A 23,467-nucleotide genomic window follows, 5' to 3' on the forward strand; every position below is an offset into this window, starting at 1 on the left:
CTTCCCAAAATTGTTTCACTACTTGTATTTAGTCAGCATTGACATAGTAAGTATATTTCGTTTTGTGTCTATATTTTTTCTCCCATTTGGACACATGCATCTAACAATTTTTTTTCTGTAGCTTCTTAACTAATTAGTCTTTCCATTCTAAAATATAGGTCATTTTATTTTTGTCCTAGTTAAATCTATGTAAATCTAATCATATGTATAGAAAAATACACCAACATATATATACATTATAGAATTAGGTTTATTAAATCTACCATGAAATATGCCTTAATAGCATATTTATCTTGTGTAATATGTAATTTATATAAATTAATCAAATCTATTTTTATGTTGGAGGAACTTAAAATGACTTACTCCCTCTGTACTCGAATAAATCAATTCGTAGAGTTGTTCTAAGTCAAATATTTTAAAGTTTAACAGGAATTTATAGGAAAGAGCATCAAGCTAGATTTATGACACCAATTAAATTAATATCATTAGATATACTATAAATATATTTTCATATATAATTTGTTTATTTGGTGTCACAAATATCATTGTATTTTTATAAAAGTTTAACTTAAGACAACTCTTAAAATTGATTTATCCCTAGATAGAATGCTTTGAAAACGAGAGAGTATACATGATTTCCGTCCATTCGGACAGAGAAATTAAAGGTACTGCAAGTACTAATATATGCCGGAAGCTTCCATGGAAGCTTCGTGTCTGAATATTTTTCTGTCTGGAACCGAAAGATCCAGCTGTACGATTCCCCAGTACGGTTACTGTCCCCGTCTCGCGGTGCAGGCACACATCATATCCCCGCGCCGCGCATGGCCCATGAGCGCCACTAAACAAACTCTCGCTCGCTCACATGCATCGTCATCCTACAGATAATACCCTGATCGACCTAATCATCGCACGAACGTCAACGAAGCACAGCCATGCAATGCAACGCATGCATTATCGTCGGTGCGCAGCTAGTGACGAATAGACGACGATGCGCTCCTCCGGCCCTGCCGCTAGCAAAGTGCATTGCTTGCAGAAGCAAGGCAGCTCTCGACCGCTTACTAGTTCGTCAGACCGATAATTGCCACGTACTGACGTACTCTTTGCTGCCATTATTTGCAACAAAAGCGTACTAGTTTTTTCGTCCGATCGTACCCCCTCCTCCGTTATGTGCCAATGGATCGGCGGAGAGAATAATATATATACAATCTCTTCCGATCGGCGGCGTGATTTCTCGGTTGCGTCTCCTGGTGGACGTCGTCGTCTCTGCCGTCGTTGAGATGATCCGGCCGGTCCGGGCATATGGCTGCATGCATATGCTCGCAGATGCAGCGTGTCCCTGGTTCCGGGGTCGGAGCGGTTGCGCGGCGTCGCGGATGGCCGGCAACTCTGTTGCGCGGCCGGGGGACACCATGGCACTGGTAGACTGCTAGTTGCATGCATGCAGATGCCTGCATGGCATGTATATGGCCTCCATTATTTGTTCCATCTATCGTCTGGACGTCGCGTTTCATCTTTCACTACCGTACCGTACCCTCGATTTTTCGTACTAGTGAAATATAAGTAAATTGCTCGGTTCTCTCGATCAGCTCAAGCTTTTGGATTAAACTGATCGATGCATGGTACCAAAGTCAAAGATCTTGAGTTCGAATCCTGACTAGCGCAATTAAATAAAATAATTGTTGCTCGCTCTTATTCCACGTATGAGGTCTGAGGAGGGAAGTGTTAGAATACAAGTGAATTACCCTCTCGTCAGCTTAACTTTTTAGATTGAATTGGTTGGTGCACGTAACTTAATAACCAGTATATATACAAACTCATGTACGTACTTGGATACAGGATATATATACGGACTGTGTGCACCTACTATACGTACGCACGTACGTACATTCTCAGGCACAGTACTGGTTTTGCACTCGATCGATCTGCTGTACAGCTAGCTGTTCCAGAGGAGAGCTCTAGTACGGAGTTTGCGCGTGCGACACATTCATTAGCGAGCTCTACACACACACACGCGCACGAGCGCCATGAATAGTCCATGATGGATGGGATTAAATGGAACGGGCCTGCATATATCTACCTCAATTAAGAGCGCTGATTGCATCGTCACGGCTGCAAGCTGGCCCTAATGAGTAATGAACTTTCTTACCCCGGCCGGCCTGTACCGCTGTACGTGCCTGTACCGACCCACCTGGCGACCCATGCTCATCATCAATAATTCGCTAGCTGCTGCCTGACGTCGGTTTGATGACTTGATGGCCTAGCTAGCTAGGACGATGGCGCAGCAGCAGCATCTGTCTGAATTCGATCGGCGTCGTTTATATATGTTCATCAGTTCACGCATGCACCAGTGCTCCGGGAGTAATACCAGTCAGCTAAGCCAGTCAGGTCTTCAATTCCCTATCACACACATGCATGCATGATCATTACTCATTAGCATTCGAAAACTCGTTTGGTTAAAACCACGGGCTGGCTACCAGTTTGTTCATCGTATTAGCTGAAAAGTGGCCCATCGCTTCGCTTTTTTTTGGGCGTTTATATTAGTTGAAAGCTAAACGATCGAGGTCACCGACCTGTGTGTGTGTGTGGGAGAAAAGAGAGAGAGGAGGTCACCCGGTCCGCCAGCCGGCTCACACGCGGCAATACGGTAGTTTTTTTTGCCGGCAAAAAAAAGGAGGCGATCAGGGGCAGAGCGAGAGAGCACGGGCTACGGCGCCGACCAGCGGTTTTCTGGGCGAAATGGAAACGCGAACGGACGCGCGGTCGCGGTCGCGTCTCGACACGGGGGCACACGGCAGTCGGCACGCGTCGAGGGAAACAAGGAGAAGGCGGCGAATCCGGGCGGGTGTTGACTACTACTGCATCGAAGAGGGGTCGAGCCGAGGGCACATCCCTGTCGCCAAGTCAAATTTAGCGGTGCCGGTGCGGCGGGTGACCGGGGGAACAGAGCAGAGCGGCCGAGCGGCCGAGGGGGGCTCTGGAAAGGAAGGGAAGCGCGGCCGTAGGCATCAGACACGGACCGCGCGGTGACGTCCGTCTCGGCCAGACTGGCTGCTGACCGCGGGACGCCCCTCGCCGGCCCCGAATCATGCATGGACTCGATTCCATTCCAACGTACACATCCGCGGGCGTCACTCGAGATTCCCTCCACGGCTCCTGCTAGCTGTTCTATTCTACCGCGCTCGACACATATCCCTGTCGAACTGAACTTGAACAAAAAAAAAATTGATGGAGACGGGTAGTTACGTTTTACTCGGGCCCGTTTGCTCGGAGGAATTTAGAGAAACTTAGAAGAATTTATCAGAGAAAAACTACTGTTCTAAATAAAAAACGAAGTACAGATCAGTTTAAGGACACGCGAACGAGCCTCGGTCGTCAGTCGGGTCAGGTGGACGCACCTGGTCAGTCACCTAACGATAATAATAATATATAACGATAATACTACTTATTTGCCTCGCTCGGTGAAAAAGTCATGTACATATATGCCAGCGCTACTCACCGGCCAGACACTCGTTTTGGGGGAAGGACTGGTTGCTGCATGCATGCAAAATGTGCTGCTATGTATGTGAAACTCCTAGACCTGTACATGTTTCCGCGTGTAGGAAACTTTTAGCGAAGGCAGGGCTCCAGCTTTCGACGGAATTATTACTACTTTGGGATGGATTGGGACTCCACTGACCCACCGTCAAATCCTGAGGATATATGGGCGGAAAAAACACCCAGCAATGAAACTGACCCCCTTAACCCCGATTCAACTGATTTCATTTTGTTATTTTCTATCACGTACACACGTAGATGCATATATGTATACACACTCTACGCTTATGGTCCTATGAGCATTTTCAAAATGCGCGTGAGCCAGCAAAATTTGGAATTAACGAAGTCATAGTTGACAAACACGCCGCCTATCATTAAAGAAAAACATCTTTAAATCCTAAAATAATAAATAGAGAAAACTACCGGCATTGTTAGACGAACAACTCCGTCTACCCTTAAAAAAAACATCTTTAGATCCTAAAATAATAAATAGAGAAAAATACAATCACTCAGTCGGGAATTTGAACTCAAGTGGTCAAGTTCCACTATGAAAAATCCAACGAGGTCAGTTCGTATGGTCCTATGAACATCTTCGAAAGATTGAGCCAAGTACATAAGTCACCATAAGCGGTTAACAGGCCATCTACCATTGAAATAACAACGCCGTTAAATTATAAAATAATAAATACAAAAGGATACAAAGACTAAGTCAAGAACTTGAACCTCAGAGTACAGGTTCCACCGCCAGAATTCCAACCAGCTAAGCTCACTTCATATTTTTGGTTTATTTAGTTTTTGGAACAGTTTGCAAAATTTGGTTTATTCATTTATTACCCCGGCATACACGATACTCAACCAATTTTTTTTAAAAGCACATTCGCAGAACTTTTTTGTCAACTTGAGCACCGAATGGGGTCTCTGAAATACTCTGCACCATTTTCTAGTTTTTTTTGAGAGGTACCATTTTCTAGTTTCTAATAACCCATACATTAGCATAAATAATTATTACGACGACACTTCCTGAAAATCATGTAACTATACAATTTTCAAATATCTAATCAACACTCCAGCGTGATTCTCAAAAGCAAAAAAAAAAAAATCTAACCTAGATAAAGAAAAAATATCGCTGGTCTCTCTGTTCGGAGTGCCATTCCACTAAAAAGGTCACCGGCCAGTGACCACCGAGGGAGCTGCGGCATACTCGTAGTGCAAGTGCTGCAGTACGTATATGTACCCGACCGTGCGTTTGCCCGACGAGACGAGACGACCGAGCAAAGCGAGCGACCTCACCGTCACCGCCCGTGAATCCATCCATCCATACACGGTAGTAGCTAGCTTCTCTGGCAACTGACCAGGACAGGTCAGGGCCAGGCAGCACCTCTCGCTCTCGCCGCATCGCCTCGCAAGTCGCACCTCTGGAAATCCGAGTGGCGTTGCCATCTCTCTCCCTCCCTGGAACACGTGGAACCGCGCTTTTCCGCATCCGAGGCCCGCCCCCACCTCCGCTCCGCCAGCGCTATATATGGCCACAGCCTCGAGCTGCCACCTCAGGTAGTTAGCGCGGACTTGAATCATCCCCCACTGTCCTCTGAGCCTCTGATCTTCAGCAGCTGATCAGAGTCAACCACGCACCAACCAGTTTCACAAGCACCTGCCGGCTGCCGCGGGACGAAGGAAGGAGTTGGGCAGCGCAGCAGCGGCATCGTCGCGATGGGCGGGCTCTTCTCATGCCCCGTGGAGGAGGAGGAGGACATGCCGGCGGGAGCTGCCCTTCCGGCGCCGGGGTGCGGCGGCGGCGGCAATGCCGGCTTGGAGCCGACGGCGCTCAAGCCGTCGCTGGCGGGCTCCGGGAAGCTTCGGTTCGAGCGCTCGCTCGGCAGCCTGATCAGGCGGGAGCAGCAGAGCCCCAGCGCGCGCCTGCAGGTGGACGCCACCAAGATCCCCGCCACGTCGCCGCGCGCCACCGTGGCGCCCGTGCAGCCGGTCATGCCAAGGGAGCTCGCGCGGACCAGGTTCGCCGACGCCGCGGCCGCGGCCGCGCCGGAGAGCCCCAAGCACGAGGCGGCCGCCGTGACGGTGCAGAAGGTGTACAAGAGCTTCCGCACGCGCCGCCGCCTCGCCGACTGCGCCGTCGTCGTCGAGCAGAGCTGGTGCGTGCGCCGCCCTTCCTACACATAATACTTCTTCTGCCTCTTCTTCCAGAATCCGCGTCCGCATTGCGCCGCGTTCGTGTGCTTGCTAGACGCTGACCCGTGCGTCTCGATCGATGCGATTCCTGCAGGTGGGAGCTGCTGGACTTCGCGCTGCTCAGGAGGAGCTCCGTCTCATTCTTTGACATCGAGAGGCAGGAATCGGCGGTGTCCAAGTGGGCGAGGGCAAGAACCAGAGCTGCCAAGGTTCGGTTCGCATCATCTCCAGCCTGTCCAAAAGCTGTCTTCTCTCAGCATTCCCAGTTCTTCCGATATGAGATTATTACTAACGGCATTCGCAAATCACACCAAATTCAGGTTGGCAAAGGGTTGTCCAAGGATGAGAAGGCCCAGAAACTTGCGCTGCAACACTGGCTCGAAGCTGTGAGTATTTAGATATATTGCTGTCAGTTAGGCGCCATGTGAAGCATGTGCTCATCTGAAACTCTGAAATTTGACGAACAGATTGACCCGCGCCACCGGTACGGTCATAACCTTCACTATTACTACGACTGCTGGCTGAGGTGCGAGAGCAAGGAGCCATTCTTCTACTGGTTAGTGTCCTTATCTGAACTGAACATGACATTTTTATCTTCTTCTAGATATTTCATCAGCTATTGAAAATCTGACTTTCTTGTGCTTGCCTTGTTCAGGCTGGACGTTGGAGAAGGCAAGGAAATCAATCTTGAGCGGTGTCCTCGGTTGAAGCTTCTGAGCCAGTGCATCAAGTACCTTGGTCCGGTAAGCCTACACAAATTATTTGGAGATGGTATCTCGAGAGACTGCCTGCTGAAAAAAAATCAGAAAATAATGATCCAATCTGTATTTGTGCAGAAAGAAAGAGAAGAGTATGAGGTTGTGATTGAGGATGGCAAGTTTATGTTCAAGAAGAGCAGGCAAATCCTCGACACATCCGGTGGACCAAGAGATGCCAAGTGGATCTTTGTTCTAAGCACATCCAAGAATCTGTATGTTGGACAGGTAATTTTCAGCCGCCTTGGTGCTGCCAATAACACAAAGTAGCTTCTTGGATCACCATCTCATCATGTAACTAAGACTGTCCATGAATCCCAATTGCAGAAGAAAAAGGGCACATTTCAGCATTCGAGCTTCCTCGCTGGAGGAGCTACATCTGCTGCCGGTCGACTAGTTGTCGAAGATGGCATCCTGAAGGTACAAATCTGCCTAACATCTAGTGGTGATTATGCAATTGTTTCCCATCCAATTCAAAGTTTGCCAGATAATAACGAAACGCTGATACATTCAGACATTTTTTCACAGGCTATTTGGCCACACAGCGGGCACTACCGCCCAACTGAAGAGAACTTCCAGGAATTCCAGAGCTTCCTCAAAGACAACAGTGTCGACCTCACTGATGTCAAGGTGAGCACTCTTCAGAGATGTGCCATGCTTCAAAATTTTTGCCTGTTGTATTCAGCATTCTAAACTGTTCCGACGTCAATGCCGCAGATGAGCCCAGATGAAGACGACGAGGAGTTCTGGAGCAGGCTCAGAAGCATCCCCTCCGACTGCTGCGCCGCTGCTGACAAACCTGAACAAGATCAACAGGCCGCAGCTCAAGAAACCAACCCTTGCCAGGCACCTCAAGAAGCCACTGAATCGACCACACCTGACGAAGTCTCCCAGCAGGAAGAAACAAGCAAGAGTCTCAGTCCCACTGCAACTGTCACGAGGCAAGATTCAACCGAGGACGCCGAGACCTCAACGTCCGGCCACCGTGCCCTGTCCGAAGATAGTCAAGAGGAGAACAACGCCGCCGCCGCCGCCGACAATACGGCCGTGCCGAGGGAGAAGATCCTGCAGAGGATCAGCTCGAAGAAGGAGACCAAGTCGTACCAGCTGGGGAAGCAGGTGTCCTTCAAGTGGACCACGGGCGCGGGGCCCCGGATAGTGTGCGTCCGGGACTACCCGTCGGAGCTCCAGCTCCGGGCGCTGGAGCAGGTGCACCTGTCGCCGCGAAGCGGCGCCGGCGCCGGCGCAGCCGGGGCCGGGGCCGGCAGGGCGGCGTCGTCCAGGTTCGCCTCGCCGCAGCGGTGCAGCAGCCCGGTGGCGGCGAAAGGGCGCCGCGAGCTGCTGGCGCCGGGGGGATGCGGCAGGGCGGCGTCGTCACGGTTCGCGTCGCCGCAACGGTCGCGCTGCGAGCCGCTGACGCCGAGGGAGGCGTTCCGGACGCACCTGATGGCGAGAGGTTAATCGGATCGGATCAGCCATTCAGCAAAGCAACCGACGGATGGAGATTGGAGAGACCCTTTCTTTTCTTGTGCATAGAAGAATAAGACGGGAGTGAAAAATTGCTTCCCGTGTAGATCTTTGTAGAGCGCTACACATGCGTGAATACCTAATCAATACAGAATTCTTTCATTCTTTTGGTATCCTGATTATGATGATGAAATAATGCAGCTTCTAATCCGATGCTAGTGCCTTAAACCAATGATAGTGCCTTACTCTGAAACTTTGTGCAGTGGTGTTCATCTGATTTTGGTGTACAAGTACAAATGCCTGCAAGATGTACAGTAAGTGATTGACCATGCAAACACTATATTACATTAATTTTAAAAAGTGACCTTGCACAAATGAATCCTATCTGCTACAACAGGATAAGAACTTGATTACATTATAAAAAATTAATGCCATTGTTGGGACTTTGTATGAAAACCAATCCCATCTACTACTGCAGGGAAAGCACTCGTTAGTTTAATTTTATTTAAGAAAAGACTGGCTACCAAAGGATTACTATAAAATAATTTTAATATTTTTATTTTGATAAAACAACTTAATTATATATAAAATTTAATTTGGCATTGTTGGGGCCCTCTCAAAATGAGAAAGCACCCTCCAAAAATTAGCGTATGCTGCTATTTGTGGCGTGCACACGGTATTCTTTAGTAAAAGGCGAAAGAATAGTTCGCTTTGTGCTCACCACGCAGCTGCGTGATTTCTTTCGGCTGCCACCCGCCCTCTCATATACCCGGCGCCCAGGCTCGTCCCACTTCAGCTAGTGAGGTGGTGCTAAACGGCAACAAGCCAGCCAGCAGCTCCGCTTCCCTTCTTCTGTGCTTTCCAGTGCTACAAAGCTACAGCCCACGCGCCTCTCCACGAAAGCTCACCTCGGCCCTAGCCCAGCAATGATATCAGTTTTAAGCCCACCTGCGCTAGGGCTTTCCCACTGGCCACTGTCGACGTAGCTCTCCCGCGAAAAAAAAGAGAACAGCTTCCCTGGTTGGAGCCAAACCAAATATGTGAAGTCAATGACACGCTAATAGTTTTTTCCTCGGCCAAATAATTTTTATAATAAATACTATTGATATTTTGAAAAGATAACCCTAGGTTTAGACTTTCGCCTCTTACTAATAAAAAATATTCATAGTTATAATATCAAAAACAAGTGTCATTAGATTCTTCATGAAATGTATTTTTCAGAGTATATCGTTTGGTTATAATATAGATGATATATTTGACCAAATTGGAGAGTACTTCCTCTATTCCAAATTATAAGACGTTTTAGGATTTCTAGATACATACATTTTGCTATGTATCTACATATACACTTATGTCTGGATACATAGTAAAATTAATGTATTAAAAAAATCAAAACGTCTTATAATTTAGAATGAAGGAAGTAATTAATTACTTGTCAAAAAGGCGAGAATTATATTCCTTGTGGACAGAAGTACTGACAAATAATGGTGAAGTTTCGTTCATTACTGCCGCGACACGAGTGCACGTCATGATTTCAGTGGCACATCTGCCAAGCTAGAGCCACCCCCTAAATTTATACATCCACAGCACAACGATAATCTTCTCCGGCAAAACTGAGAAGAGTCGACTGGATGGGCTCACTAGAACAAGTCACCATCGACTCCTCGAGGTTACAGCTACTCGCTGACTGAACAAGCAACTGCCTCTCACGTTTTAGATCGGGCACAGCGGCCATCAACAATGAACCGTCAGTAGTCCTTCATTGGTTTCAGTCTTCATGTTTCCTCTTTCTTGCCCGATCTCTTTTCTTCTGCTCTTTTCTGGCTTCTACTTTCTCATCATGTCCCTCGTCCCTCATCCTCATCTTCGCGAGACGTGTTGCTTTGAACACCTGTTATGTTTGCATATAGTTGAGATGGATACGAATAGTTTGGGCAGGGGCTGGTCAGATTGCAAAACCAGCTGGTTATTTCAAATCAAACAGAAAAAACAACTCAAGAAGTCAAACCTTTGTAATATCTTTAGTAACTTCTTTATCAATGCACTCGTAGGCCTCCAACTGCTTCCCCACAACATCTTCTATCTCATGTAAAAGACATATATCCTTCTGCAAACACAACCAGATAGGTCCGCAAGTTCCAAAAAGACAGGCAGTTGTCAGACATGATGCAAAGGCAAAAACTGAAGCACTGTTCCAAGAAAATCATGAGTATGCTGCTTCATTTAAATTTCTGAAATTGATCACTCGTCATGCTAGCACTAGAGGGGAGAGGTACAACTCATTAACAGGTAGCCTACAGCTTTTGTTACATAATACTCACTTTAGGCAACTAGAACTATTTCTTCTATAGGTATTGTTCAACCAACCTTCTTGTTAAGTAATTTTATATGTAAATAACATCAACATAAAATTAAGCTAGGGTTTTCTTTAAAATGATAGAATTCAGCAAACCTGTGTAACAAAGCTTATAGCAAGCCCTCCCCTCGAAGCTCTTGCAGTTCGTCCAACCCGGTGAATGTAATCACGTGGAGACCTACAACAAGTAAAAACAAAAACTTTAAAATGACAAAGTTCAAAAGAAAAGTGTTGACAAATAATTATAATATATTGCATAGTATAAACACACATTGGCATGACATAGTTGATAACTAGATCAACTGTTTGGATATCCAACCCACGACTGCCCACATCAGTGGCAAGCAATACAGGAACCTGACCAGATTTAAACCGGTTAAGTGCTAAGAGCCGCTGTGCCTGAGACTTGTGAGAGTTCAAAGCAACAGCAGGGTAACCAAGTTCTTCCAGCAGCAGATCTAAATATTGGCAGACTCTGCAAAAGAATGGAAGCAATTCAGGTAAATGAGGTGAAGGCATCAAGCTTTAAAATGAATAATGTCTTACATTTTTGGGAGGAAAGAAGATAACACTCCACACAAATCACCTACCTAAAACATAATCCAATGCAACTTTGGCTATAGGAACACCCTAGTAGAAAATGCCATAGAAGCCTCACTAAAGTTTGCAACAACAACCTCAAAAAGAAGAAAAGCAATGGGTATTTCTTTTAAACTTTTAAAGAATAAAGAATTAAAAGAAATGGCGACAGAATATATATTAGTTTCTAGCACATAATAATAACTAAATAATGAGACACACAACCAGGATGATTCTGATTCTACAACATTAGCAATGACTAGTTATTGTGTGGGAGAGCATATTTCCTGGAAACTCATGTTTAGGGACTTAGGAGACCATACTTGCAAGTTGAGACAAATACAATGGCTGAACGGATAGGGTCTTCCTTTTTTCCCTTCATAACTGACAAAAGATACCAAAGATGGAGCTCTTTTCCCTCAGGAGGAACATGAATGTATTGCTGCTTTAAGGTTTCTACTGTCTTGAACCCTTCATATGCTTCAAAAAAGTATGATTTGTTGCCGGAAAGTTCAAGCAAAGATCTCAGATTGTCTGACATTGTTGCTGAAAACAAAAAGGTTTGCCGCTTCTTTGGTAAACAGCCAAATATGACACGAAGTTCCTCTTCAAAATTAACATCTAGAACTCTATCCGCCTCGTCCAACACAAGAAACTGTGATACAAAAGGTAGCCATTTCAGTGGTCCAGAACTAGCAAAATATGGTAATGGAACATTTCTTAGGGTACAGTTTATGTGTTAGTACAATAAAAACATAGATCACTCAAAGGGATATCCCTCTCTGGCACTAACACTGAACAATAAACCACACAACCTCAAGAAAATGGGATGAAAGATTGAATTTGCCTCTTCCTATCATAAACAATAGTATGCATAATTTGCACAAATCCTGGAATATGCACTGATAACATATTTACTTTGATAGTATCACTGAACAATATTAGGCCTTCAGATACACAACCAAGGTCTTAAATCTCCTCCAAGAACATATACATGTACCCAAAACAGTGTGCCTTGGGGCGTATAAACAAATTTAAGCTACTGACTTTTATCTCTAAGGAAACTCAGAGAAAGATCGATTTATCAATTAACTACTAAAACAAATAAAGCAGGATGCCCTGCTTCTATACAAGCAGACAAAGGTTTGATCATCATGTTGCAATAGAACATGTCAACTACATTTTCTAGTTTGGATACACATAATTCACTAGGAATATAAGTGAAGAAAGAAGACTAGGTTTCGTTTGAGTACAACATAGGTTGCAATAGCAATATGCCCTTATACATTGACAGGAAACCACAACATACATTTTAAGCAGAGAAGAGAAGTGCACAAAGGCATCTGCAGCAACAATAACGTATGTGTGTTGATGCTAAAAGGGAAATCGCATGCCAACCTTGGTGCGGGCGAATACTTTGGCAAGGTCAGGATCGTCTTTGACGAGCGTGGCAATGCGGCCTGGGGTGGCGACGACGACGTGGGGGCGGCGCGAGAGCCCCTTGGCCTGCGCGAGCGAGTCGAAGCCTCCGATGGCCGCGAGGCACCTGAGGCCGAGCGGCGCCCCGAGCGCGCGGAACTGCTCGGCGAGCTGCGCCGCGAGCTCGCGCGTGGGGGCGAGCGCGAGAGCGGCCACGCCATAGGGGTCCTCCCCGAGGCGGTGCAGGATGGGCAGCGCGAACGCGGCCGTCTTGCCGCTCCCCGTCTCGGCAATCCCCAGCACGTCCTCCCCCGCGAGCGAGCGCGGAATGCACCGGCGCTGCACCGCCGTGGGGCGCCGCATGCCCAGGGCGTCGCACGCGTCCACCAGCCACTGCGACAGGCCGAGGTCAGCGAAGGTCGCCGGCGCCGCGCCGGCCGCGGCCTCGGCGTCGTCAGCCTGGCTGGTCTCGGTCACGATGGTGGGAGACGGGGGGTGGTCGGCCTCGGCGGCGGCGGGGGCGTCAGGGCTTGGGGGTTCCGGTTCCGGCTGGGGCTGGACCTCGGGCTCGAGCTTGAGCTTGGGTTTGGACTTTCCCCTCTTGGAGAATAGGCGGAAAGGCTGTGCCTCGCCGTCGACCTCCATGCCGTGGGCGCGCGGTGCTAACTATCCCTAGAATTCAGTTAACACTCAGCTAGCCGCAGCAGCAGTCAACGGTAACCGAGCGACGGAAGTGGCGGCGGAGAGCGGAAGCGCTGGAGACGTAGGTGATGAGCACGAGTAGCTGCGCCACGAAATCGGCGTGAAGAAAGACCAGGAGAAGCGGTGAGTGGTTGAGATAGGAAGCGGCCGGCGTCGGAAGGTTCGGGCGGGGAAGATGGCTGGCTAGGTTTAGTTTTAGGCCGGCGGCGCGGAGAGATGGCGGTGGCGGGTGCCAGGAGGGGAAGGAGGCGGAGGATTGGAGAGGCCGAGCTGAGTCGGGCCGCTGCCTGTGCTTAAGCTTGGTCCTGAGGGTGTTACGCAGCCCACGTAACTAGAAGCCCACTAGCCCAAGAAGCCGCGACCGCTGAGGTATGCAAAGTGTTTTGACTCCCGATGATGATTGTTCTGGACAAGTGCAGCGCTGCACTAGGGTACTGATGTACCATACCATCCACATCAGTCATCACCTGTCCAAATAACCTTATTTACTCACACCAGCTGCATAAGTAAGGCCCTTTTTTGTTCTCTAGTCCATGGACTAAAAGTTTTAGTTCACTTTAATCTATGAATTAAAAGTGGACTAAAGTAGTGTTTGGTTAGTAGAAAGAGATGGCAATAAATAAGAGACATGTGTGTTCCCAACACCTTTTAGTCCATTTTAGTCTAGTTTTGTGGACTAAAGGACTAAATGATTTTAGTCCACTTTTGGTCTAAGTGTATGACTATTTAGTCCAACTAAAATACATATTTTAGTCTAAAATACTTTAGTCCATGGGAACCAAACACTCCCTCCCTAAGTGCTTCTGACCAATTACATGTTGATTCTAGACATGGGAACAGGTAACAGTGTTAAATATCAGCGTATGAATATTCTGCCTTTGTTCATACTGTGCTTTTACAAAAGCCTGTTAAGAAAGAACTCTGTATGTTCTGCCTGAATTTCCTTCTTCACTTTATTATATTACATCAACTTCTGTAGCAAAACCCCACCTAAATTTCAGAGAACCCTCAGGATGTATATATCGACACTAGAACCAAGCAAAATGGCATACACAATTCAATCACAGTAGCAAGTTAACAACCATCATCATTATTATTCAAAACTTACATCAGGCAGTAATCCAAAAACATCCTCTGGTAAATTTAGTGACCAGAGTTTACTCTTTTCTATTGAAGCAACAGCCTAGAAAAACTACCATGTGAAATGTAGTTGCACTGCAGCTGCTCCAAGAGATGATAACACGTTGACAATCACAGCTGATCTAACAATTGGTGCGCTATCATTGTGAAGGATTTCTACTACCTACCTTCTCCTATGATAGTGAAGTTTAGACTGAAGATGTAAAACAATGCCTGATGGCATTTGATTGATAGCTTTCCTTTAAACTAACTGTGAAATCTGATTTCTGTGGTTTACCATTAAATAACCTGCATAGGTGGATGATGTCACCAGTCACCCAACAAAAGCTATACCCAAAATTCTGTATGGACTTATGGTTCTGTCCCTTGTGCTCTATTGCCTGCACACAGCATGAACTTGAATGCTTAGCCCTGGTCAACAGCAATTCCTCATGACCATGATGAAGGCAAGTATGTTATAGATCACACAGGTCGAGCATATAAAGTAATTTCATAGTTTGATGGCCACAGTATATTATATCTTTACTTTGCTCTAGTGTAATATAAGTTTACTGACAAATTCATTTCCTACTTCAAATATTCTGGCAAAATGCATGTGACTCATGAGTCATGAAAACAGATAAGTTATGAAGCTATAGCGCTCCCCTAATTTAGTGGGGTACATAGAGCAGAGATGTTGCAAACTGCCCACGAAGTACACATTTTTGGACGTTTGTACTCTGGAACTGGAAGAGTAGTACATAAACTACCAAAACAAAACAAAAAGAATGGAGGGCACACAACTCAGATAAACATGAAACCAATTAAACATTCCATGACAAGAAATACATTACAATGGTATGCCAAAAGACAAACCCTGGATGAGTTCCACTGAATTCTGATGTGCCAGCCACTGGAAGAGTATATAAACACCAATAAATAATCAAAACGTGAACTCATGTGTCACAAGTTGCATGTATTGATTCCATCTTTGCAATCCCTTGTCAAGTTGTTGAATGTCTCAACTTGTGCCTTCGATCTGTAAAATACCTCAGTGTCCACAATCACCCTCATGTATGCATCAAATGGCACCGGCTTACCCCGACTAAGCGTTGTTGTCTCATTGTACCATTCACTAGTGTTTGACCAGAGCTCCTTGTAATCATCAAGCAAATGGACATGGAAGTGTGACCTAAGCTTGTCGAAGTAGTTATAGAACGGCTCATTAGTTGCAATGTAGAGATTTCTCCATGGCTTAACAAGCTTGGTCACCTTATCAACGAGTGCATCAGGCGATGTGTCAGAATCCAGGTTTGGATACATTTGCTTGTTCTGCGCCTTCCACCCTCGGACAACATGCAAACCATCATAATCCCAATCCATCCTACCTGCAATCTCAGTCACAATGTTCATCAGCCTCTTTGACTTCCAAATAGCATACCAGGGCCTTTGGATGACTTTGGCAGCTCGCCCTTCACAAACTCGGTACCAGTAATTCTCAGGCTCCTGACCATTGAACTGCCTCCAAATGATGTTGCTCTTGTCCCTCTTCAGTTGCATCGGTGTTACCTTGTACGATGGAACCTTCCGCACTGTGATCCGTCCTGGACCCTTCTTCTTATCCCACCGCTTCCAATCCTTCAGGAAGTCCCCTTCCTCCACCACCGGCACACTCTCCTTCAAGTGCTCAAAATCAAAATAGTACCGGAAATCTTTTCCATCCACATCCTTCCCATCCACCGTGTGTGCCCCAGACAAACAGATATTCAGATCCATCACGAACGTCCGGTTGAGGAACTTGGCTTCACCGAGCCCACACAGGAAGCTCCAAATGAACTGGTTCATGCTCTTGCAGTGATCACCGCCTCTCATGTAGTACAAGTACTTTCCCTTCTTGAACTCTGCCTCTGATCCGACGACAGGGATTGTGTCATTGATCTCCGCATCCACAGGCGGCGGCGACACACGGGGCCTCTTTGGGCCCTTAGGATACGGCCGGCGAGCTGCATTCGTCCCCGACCGGAACTTGCCGACGCTGACGATGTCAAGAGCGCAGCCATCGCCCGAGGTGAGGCTGAACCGGCGGTAGTCCCTGTAGCGGCGCCACGACTTCTCCCGGCGGTTCCGGAACCTCCAGGCGACGTCGCACTGGCCGGGCTTGGGGCCGGGCACCGGCGCCTCGTAGCTGAGAAACACGATGGACTTGCGGAAGAAGGCCCTGGCGTTGAACGCCTTGACGGCGGCGAGGACGCGCGGGTCGGAGCAGTTGAGCGGCGCGTCCGGGTCGCAGGTCCTGTTGCCCGCGGCCGCGGCGGAGGCGGCGCTGACGGCCGCGGCCGCGTCGTCGTCATCCCGCGCCGGGGCCGGGACGGCGGCGGAGGAGTTGAAGTCCTCGCCGGTGGGGAGGAGCGAGTCGTCGGGGACGAGGAAGGTGGAGTTGGGGAGGACGCGGGAGAGCGAGGTGGTGATGGCGGCGGAGGACTGGAACCAGGGGTCCGGCGGCTGGTAGGTGACGGCGACGACGGTGACGACGAGCACGGCGAGCACGAAGAGGGAGAAGCACACGTTGCTCGCCGCCTTGATGAGCGACTGCGAGACGGGGGACGTCAGCGACGGCGCCGCCGGAGGAGGAGGGCCCCCCGCTGCGGCGGAAGAGGGGCGAGTCCTCGCCGCCGTCGGGGGCGTCGTCCGTGTCGGAGGAGGACATCCTGGATCTGGGACTGGGAAGGAGCGGCGGTGAGATTTGGAGAGGAGACTGGGAGGTGGCCAGGTGGGCGCTGCTGCCCCTGCCTGCCTTCTGTGTTTGTGTTTGTTGTGTCGGCGCCGCGCGGAGTACACCAGAGACTAAAGACTTTTTTTTTTAAGTTCCTATAGTTTCTTTTAACCAAACAGGGAAACTACTACAGATATTTTTTTAGTGTCCAGTCCACTAATTTTTTGAGAGAGACTTTTTAGAACTAATGAACCAACTTTACGGTCTTTATCCCTCTATCTCTCTCCTCCCTCACCCCGTCGAAAGAAAAAAGAATGATATTTTAATTTTTATTCAGCTATTTAATTTTTTTTAGTCCCTGAAACCAAATATATTATTTAGTCTATTTTTTAGTCCTCTTTTAGCCTACTATAGTCTTAGTCCTGAACCAAACTGGTCCTTACCTGGGAAAGAAAGATCGCGCACCCACGCTACAACATCTCCCGTCTCCGTGTGCTGTGTCCGAAAACGAAAGTTTGTGAGCGGGTGAGTCTACTGCTGAGTGCACTTGGTGTACTCTTTGATGCTTCATCACTACGTTAGGTAGCTCGGTTGATTTTGGACATACTCCGTGCTAATATATTTTATTTCCGTTATTGTATTTGTTGTGCACTTGTGAGTTGTGATTATTCACCGGGTGATAGCAGATGCTATTTTGTAAGATGTTTTAACTTTTTAAAATGCAATGTTTTTACTATATATTTATAAATATAATGTATATCTTAGTATATAACAAAAGCTATGTATGAAAAATGCTAAAAACATCTTATAATTTGTAATGAAGGGAGTAGCATATACTAGCCCATAAGAGCAATCGCTAAGATTCCATCAAATTACTTACATCTCCTAAAAATATATATAGGTGATCTCCTATTGTTTGTAGTAGTGCAACTTTTTCTTTCTCTCTCGACAGACTAGCATTACCTCTAAAGTGGATAGAGGATATGATGGACCTCCTTTATTTGAGGAAGAGAGGGATGGATTTTGAGTAATTACTTAAACACTTTAGGAATTAGGAATAAAATGAGTAATCTGGTGGAGCAACCATAATTCTTTATTTTGCAAATTTCCAGTATCGTGGATGATTTAAACAGTCTGTCAGAGATGCTCTAAGGTAAACCTGAACCCTTATCTGTATATCTAATATTAAAAGCAGTATTTTTTTTATATCTCACTTTCACACCTCTTATATGTCGTTCTATCTGTTTATCTTCTTTCTTTTATAGATAACAAACATAAACCCATGATAAAGATCTAAGGGCCAGATAATGAAAAATGTTTGAATAGTTTTTCTTGTCATGAAAACAACAAATTCTAGTATGTTTCTAATTTTATCTAGTTAGCTTGTCCTTAGTTAAGATGACACTTTAGTTAAGAACCAAACAAATTACTAGAGCGAGGTTGAAATTAGGAGCATTCAATTCGAGGAAAACTTGAATGGCTTCAGAGCTTCCAAAAATAATTTTTCAAACGATTCAAAATATTCTGGGGCAATCCTTTAAAGGCTTTCCATTCGTCTTCCCTGATTTTCAAATGAATCTGAAAAATCGGTCGTGAACTAATTTTTCAAACGATTCATTTTTTTTTTTGAGAAAAAAGAGAGGTACATTTTTTTCTGAGAGAAAGACAGAGGTACTACTTTTTTTTGAGTGGAAGAGAGATTGTACAAAGAAACAAGATAGCCCATCACATCAGGCACGCCGTGGTTGTAATGTAAGACAGGATGATGCCGGCCCAGAAGACCCAAATATATAGCCCAAACATACCATGGGCTGGCACAAAAGTAGCCCATTTATTTACTCCTCGACACCGAAAAACGGAAAGAGCTATCGAGAGCACTTCGAGCCGCCATTGCCCTTTGCTGAGGACTCGGCGAGAGCTCGATTCGACTCGAGACTCCAGGAGCAGAGCGTGCCCGGGGAAGAGGAGGTTCAGGAGGAGATGAGCGGGCTGGAGCAGGAGCTGGGCCTGAGCCTAGGCATCCTCATCGACGTCGTCGACGAGCAGTGGATGCGCGACACCCTCCCCGCCGACGGTGCGTCCCCTCCCTTCCCCTTCCTTGCGCCGGCGGCCTAATCGCTTACTCCCCAACGGATCTGTCGGCTCACCCTGTCTGGTTTTACAGACATCCCCGTGCCACCGGCCATGGCAGTCAAGACTGAGGACGCCGAGGATCCAGCGCCCGCCAGTACGCTCGCTGCGCCTGCCCCCTTTACCCATCCCTTCCTTTCTTGCCTAGTCGAAGAGTGGCAATGCGTTCCGGTTCTGATCTGCGTTTGATGATAACCGAGAAGAAACCTCCGGATGCGTGTAGTGAGTTGCCTAATGCGGACTAGAGATGATCGTTGGGCTTAGGTTAAATGGGATTATGCGTAATGCGTGGTTAAACCTTCTGTTGGCTAGACTGCAAATTAGATTAAGAAATTAGTGCCTAGTGAACAAAATGCAAGGAACTATCAGCATTCCCCGTCGAGATAGACAATTAGATTCCCCTCTGATTAAACTGCCAATACGAACTATATCACATGGAAATCGATAATTCCAACATAGTTCCTTTTAGATCTATTTTGCCTGAATGTTGGAGAACATCCACCTATAAAGATATTGAAGAATATCTAACTATTCATGTAGTCATATGAAAATGAAAATCAAGTAACAATTGAGCATGATAAATTAGTGCCTTACTGTATGACTTGAACTGATTTTGTAGGATGTGTTTGGTGAGCGATGCTATTTACGGCTCCCATTTACCAAATTGGCTGCAGTTTATGCACTGTGCTATATCTTGTATGTCCTTCCTACTTAGGAGTTTTCCTGAAGCAAAATAAAACCATATATTATGCATGGCTAGTACTATAGCGTATATGCTGTCTAGCAAACTATTAATGTAGTCAAGTGCTTGTTTCAAGACTTATCACTTGTTGGCGTTTATGACTTCCATTATCATGCTGATTCACATGACTTGTTTCAATAAGAAGTCCATTTTATAGCCCCCAACAATCAAGTTTGTCTACCTTACCCCTTAATAAACTTCCTGATCAATTTACTTATCTAAACTATTTCAGTCGTTACAATCTACCACCAAATGAGATGTATCTTTCTTGCTTGTCTGCATACAAGTTAAGTTTAAAGTTCAAATTTTGTGGGGTGACAGACGACATCATATCATATACTGAAAAGCACATTAGAATGTTTAATCATTATTTTTCATAAGTTAAGAGCATCTAATACTAAAATAACATTAGGGATACAAAATTTCATGAAAAATAACGATGAGCATTTTTGTCCTCTATCACCCCATGAAATTTGAACGTGAAACTCAACTTGTATGCAGAGAAACAAAAGGACAAATCTCATTAGGAGGTACATTGGACCTATTGAAATAGTGTGGGGAGTAAATTGAGCCCAAGTTTTGTTAAGGGGGTGGAGCTGGCGAAGTGTTCTGTTGTTGTCGTACTTCTAACAAATAAGCTGGGGTGGGGTTTGGTGGTGGTGCTGTGTGGGGTGGGTTGGGGCGGAGACATTCCTCTGCAAATTCAAATATATTTTACTTTCCTCGAGAAAAAAATATCTCCCTGAAGTTTACGTACTGTCAAATTTGGGGGTTCGAGAAATTCATGCTTAAAAAGTATAAATTGTTTGGCACTGGTAAACTGCTGGCAGTACATCGCTGAGACATATATTTTAAAATGTTTAGCACTATTAAGGCAACATTCAAGTAAATGCTGTACTATTTCACGACCATGGGCTCAGATACTGGATTTTTTTTACATGATGCTCTAAATACCTAACAGATCAGGAAAGCCAACCAGCACAAGGGGATGTATGGCGTGATTTTGCCTTGGAAAATCTCTGATGTTTCATGCTCTACATTCTACAAGGTAATAATTACTCATACCTTGACTTTGGCCTGAAACAATGAAGATTACACTCATTTAGGGTACACCCTAAAGTCGTCTCATTAGACAATTATTGTGATTTTACATGTTTGATGACCAGTTGGGGGTGTGGTGCATTTTATATGTGTGTTTATATCTAATAAAGTTGATTTTTCCAGAAGATACATTCTGCTTTTGTTTAAGCAAAAGTCCAAAACTATAATTGCTTTAGAAGAATTGAAGGCTATCAGGCTATCATATGTGAAAGATATAAATAATCTGTTCTGAAATTTGTGAAGAGTCAAAGGTTGATATGTGACACATGAATTCATGCTTGTCTGTAATTTAATGTTTTTTGCAAGTTTAATGGCAATCAGATGACATTGGGAATGGTCACAATGGAAGCCAAATTGAATACTGTTACTATTTTGCATGTATTAAAATGCAGAAATCATAGCAAAAACCAGTAAATTTTGAATTCAGCAGCAGTTTATATTGTGTTTTGTACGTATTAAAATGCAAGAATCATAGCAAAACCAGTAAAATTTGAATTCAGCAGCTTTTTATATTGTAATAAAGTATGACAAGCTCTCTGAAAAAAATTGTCATCCGCAGAGGTTTATCTGTCCATGTTGCATTTGAGCAGGTGTGCTAATTAATCCTTTTAATTCGGTATGACTTGCAGTGCCTCTAGAGCTGAAGATTCAATGCTAAGGGTTTAGGAGCTGTGTAGTACATTGTGCTTTCTGCGCCGTGCTGCCCGAATGTTTGTCTGAACTTAGTTTACAATATGGTTTATGCAAGTGTTCCAGATATTCCCCCCATGATGGATTTGAACCTTGTGTAGCCTGTTATAAATCTGTGGTAACGATGACTTCAGTTTGTCTATGCAAGTGCTCTAGATTGTTTGCACATGATGGCCACCTTGTGATAACCTACTGCTGAATGTCCTCCATAACCTTTTGAGGCTCGTGTTTGATTGCTAGTGTTTGTTAATCTAGCATGAAGAGAATGTTTCGGTACTCGCATTCCAAGTTTCCAACCTGTGGTTGCTAACTTCTTGTTCTACTTGGATGGGTCCTGTGTAGTCACATGCTTAATTTGTACTTACATCTGCCACATGTTGCACTGCTAGTTGTAGTTGTACATTGTACGGCATGCGCGTCTGTTCTTTGACACCCTTTACAGAGAGGCTCTGCAATGGTCACTGACTCAGCAGCTGTTCTGCAGCCATTGCATTCATCTCTTGAAGTCGATTTGGCTTGTATATATCTACGTCGCAAGTTGCGTCCTACCAAAGGGCATGACGGCGTGTTAGGCTAAACACTTGAGTTGTCAAAGCAGCATCGTACCATTACTATAAAGCCATAACAAATCAGTGGCCATGATTTGCTTTGGCCTCTAGTGACCTTTTTCTTATCCTCGCTAATGATGGCACATGACGGCCAAACGAGAAAACCTACCATACGCATGCATTCACCTTACCAAAGTTCATGCGTTGCCTTCGTACAAAGTTCATCATGATGTAGGTAGTATGTGCTACCTCTTGCTGAGTTGCTGGTTCGTGAGAATCTGCCTACAGTGTTATATATATATATATATATATATATATATACTCCAAAATATCTTATTCCGTAGCCACTTTGAGTTACGATAATTACTATATTAATTTACAAGATTATAGTAACTCTTTACTAAGTGGTTTACTATACCGTTAGGGTAAATATCCCGTGTGTTATAGTAACCCAACTATCGTAAATATGTATTGATATTATCGTAAATTAGTATATAAAATTATTGTAAATGGAGGTGGCTACAGAATAACTTATTTTGTAGCTGGCTGCTGAATATACTCTCCATATATATATATATATATATATATATATATATATATATATATATATATATATATATATATATATATATATATATATGTGTGTGTGTGTGTGTGTGTGTATGTACGAATGTATGTATGTTCCACGTACGTCTGGTGACGATGCCAGGCTCTCGTTCTGGCAGAAAAGCGGTGGTTTCTTTGCGCTACGGCAATGCAAAAAAGCAGAGCATCAACGTTTAAACAAATTGTGAAGTGATCGTATAATGATCGCTACAATCATCGTGTGGTGTGGCAGAATATGCTTTTATCGTACGCCATGCTATCGTAAACAAACTGCTGTACTGATCGAGCGCGCGCGCGCATACACACCGGACCAAGAAGATCATGTCCGTGACATTGAGAGACCGCATGCACTGGGCTCAGGTCACGTTTAAAATTTCGAAACTGAAACTTTGCCCCGTTCGGCTTACCCCATATCCAGTTTGTTCGGCATTTTTTTTTCAGCCGAAGCAATATTTTTCTCTCACAACATTTTAGCCAGAACAGTATTTTTCAACCAATTTCAGTCAAGATTCATCAAGCCGAACGGAGCCTTTGTACGAACTCCAACATGTAGTAGTATTGGTCCCAATGTAAGGCCTTGTTTAGTTGTAGGAAGTTGGAATTTGGGGGCTACTGTAGCATTTTCGTTTTTATTTGGCAATTAGTGTTCAATCATGGACTAATTAGACTCGAAACGTTCGTCTCGTAATTTCCCACCAAACTGTGCAATTAGTTTTTTTTCGTCTACATTTAATGCTCCATGCACGGGCCGCAAACATTCGATGTGACAGGTACTGTAGCACTTTTTGTGAATTTGGGGTGGAACTAAACAAGCCTAAC

The 23,467-nt window shown here is 45.3% G+C and overlaps 4 protein-coding genes and 1 non-coding gene across 9 annotated transcripts; 2 read left to right on the forward strand and 3 right to left on the reverse strand.

Moving 5' to 3' along the window:
• Positions 1–4,562: 4,562 nt before the first annotated feature.
• LOC136542660 (IQ domain-containing protein IQM2-like) lies at positions 4,563–8,155 on the forward strand. Of its 5 annotated transcripts, XM_066535190.1 has the most exons (9): positions 4,570–5,684; positions 5,816–5,930; positions 6,042–6,107; positions 6,189–6,277; positions 6,377–6,464; positions 6,558–6,704; positions 6,804–6,896; positions 7,005–7,106; positions 7,194–8,151. In XM_066535190.1, exons 1-9 carry the CDS (start codon positions 5,245–5,247, stop codon positions 7,935–7,937), a joined length of 1,884 nt encoding a protein of 627 aa, XP_066391287.1. In that variant the 5' UTR covers positions 4,570–5,244; the 3' UTR covers positions 7,938–8,151. The 5 variants fall into 5 exon arrangements, with proteins under 5 accessions (XP_066391288.1, XP_066391283.1, XP_066391286.1 ...); XM_066535189.1 differs by having other exon boundaries at positions 4,566–5,684; positions 6,377–6,704; positions 7,194–8,153; XM_066535188.1 differs by having other exon boundaries at positions 4,567–5,684; positions 6,804–7,106; positions 7,194–8,152.
• Positions 8,156–8,553: 398 nt separating this feature from the next.
• Positions 8,554–8,673, reverse strand: LOC136547834 (U5 spliceosomal RNA). The gene has a single exon (XR_010781782.1). It is a non-coding gene; the product is annotated as a U5 spliceosomal RNA (small nuclear RNA).
• Positions 8,674–9,418: 745 nt separating this feature from the next.
• Positions 9,419–13,532, reverse strand: LOC136547302 (DEAD-box ATP-dependent RNA helicase 36-like). Its single transcript, XM_066539259.1, has 6 exons — positions 12,277–13,532; positions 11,202–11,533; positions 10,571–10,774; positions 10,396–10,477; positions 9,952–10,050; positions 9,419–9,834 (listed from the first exon to the last, which is right to left on the reverse strand). Exons 1-6 carry the CDS (start codon positions 12,940–12,942, stop codon positions 9,712–9,714), a joined length of 1,506 nt encoding a protein of 501 aa, XP_066395356.1. The 5' UTR covers positions 12,943–13,532; the 3' UTR covers positions 9,419–9,711.
• A 1,395-nt stretch (positions 13,533–14,927) lies between these two features.
• On the reverse strand, positions 14,928–16,931 carry LOC136547303 (uncharacterized). The gene is given in 2 exon segments (XM_066539260.1): positions 14,928–16,719; positions 16,721–16,931. Coding segments are annotated over 2 exon segments (1,743 nt in total). The 5' UTR covers positions 16,826–16,931; the 3' UTR covers positions 14,928–15,081.
• A 1,747-nt stretch (positions 16,932–18,678) lies between these two features.
• On the forward strand, positions 18,679–21,660 carry LOC136547304 (anaphase-promoting complex subunit 13). The gene is made up of 4 exons (XM_066539261.1): positions 18,679–18,905; positions 18,996–19,058; positions 20,665–20,751; positions 21,434–21,660. The coding sequence occupies exons 1-3, from the start codon at positions 18,812–18,814 to the stop codon at positions 20,724–20,726; spliced, it is 219 nt and encodes a 72-aa protein (XP_066395358.1). The 5' UTR covers positions 18,679–18,811; the 3' UTR covers positions 20,727–20,751; positions 21,434–21,660.
• The last annotated feature ends 1,807 nt before the right edge of the window (positions 21,661–23,467 follow it).

This window comes from Miscanthus floridulus, chromosome 3 (genome assembly GCF_019320115.1).
Source record: "Miscanthus floridulus cultivar M001 chromosome 3, ASM1932011v1, whole genome shotgun sequence".
In the NCBI taxonomy this organism is placed as follows: Eukaryota; Viridiplantae; Streptophyta; class Magnoliopsida; order Poales; family Poaceae; genus Miscanthus; species Miscanthus floridulus.

Excerpts from the sequence above, each read along its gene's own strand:
- LOC136542660 (XM_066535186.1), top strand. The coding sequence starts at position 5,245 with ATGGGCGGGCTCTTCTCATGCCCCGTGGAGGAGGAGGAGGACATGCCG. Across the intron at positions 5,931-6,041 it reads CAAGAACCAGAGCTGCCAAG|GTTGGCAAAGGGTTGTCCAA; the intron begins GTTCGGTTCGCA and ends CACCAAATTCAG. Across the intron at positions 6,108-6,188 it reads TGCAACACTGGCTCGAAGCT|ATTGACCCGCGCCACCGGTA; the intron begins GTGAGTATTTAG and ends TTTGACGAACAG.
- LOC136547304 (XM_066539261.1), top strand. The coding sequence starts at position 18,812 with ATGAGCGGGCTGGAGCAGGAGCTGGGCCTGAGCCTAGGCATCCTCATC. Across the intron at positions 18,906-18,995 it reads CGACACCCTCCCCGCCGACG|ACATCCCCGTGCCACCGGCC; the intron begins GTGCGTCCCCTC and ends CTGGTTTTACAG. Across the intron at positions 19,059-20,664 it reads CGAGGATCCAGCGCCCGCCA|ATCAGGAAAGCCAACCAGCA; the intron begins GTACGCTCGCTG and ends AATACCTAACAG.
- LOC136547302 (XM_066539259.1), bottom strand. The coding sequence starts at position 12,942 with ATGGAGGTCGACGGCGAGGCACAGCCTTTCCGCCTATTCTCCAAGAGG. Across the intron at positions 10,051-10,395 it reads CTATAAGCTTTGTTACACAG|AAGGATATATGTCTTTTACA; the intron begins GTTTGCTGAATT and ends TTGTGTTTGCAG. Across the intron at positions 9,835-9,951 it reads TTACTAAAGATATTACAAAG|GTGTTCAAAGCAACACGTCT; the intron begins GTTTGACTTCTT and ends CAAACATAACAG.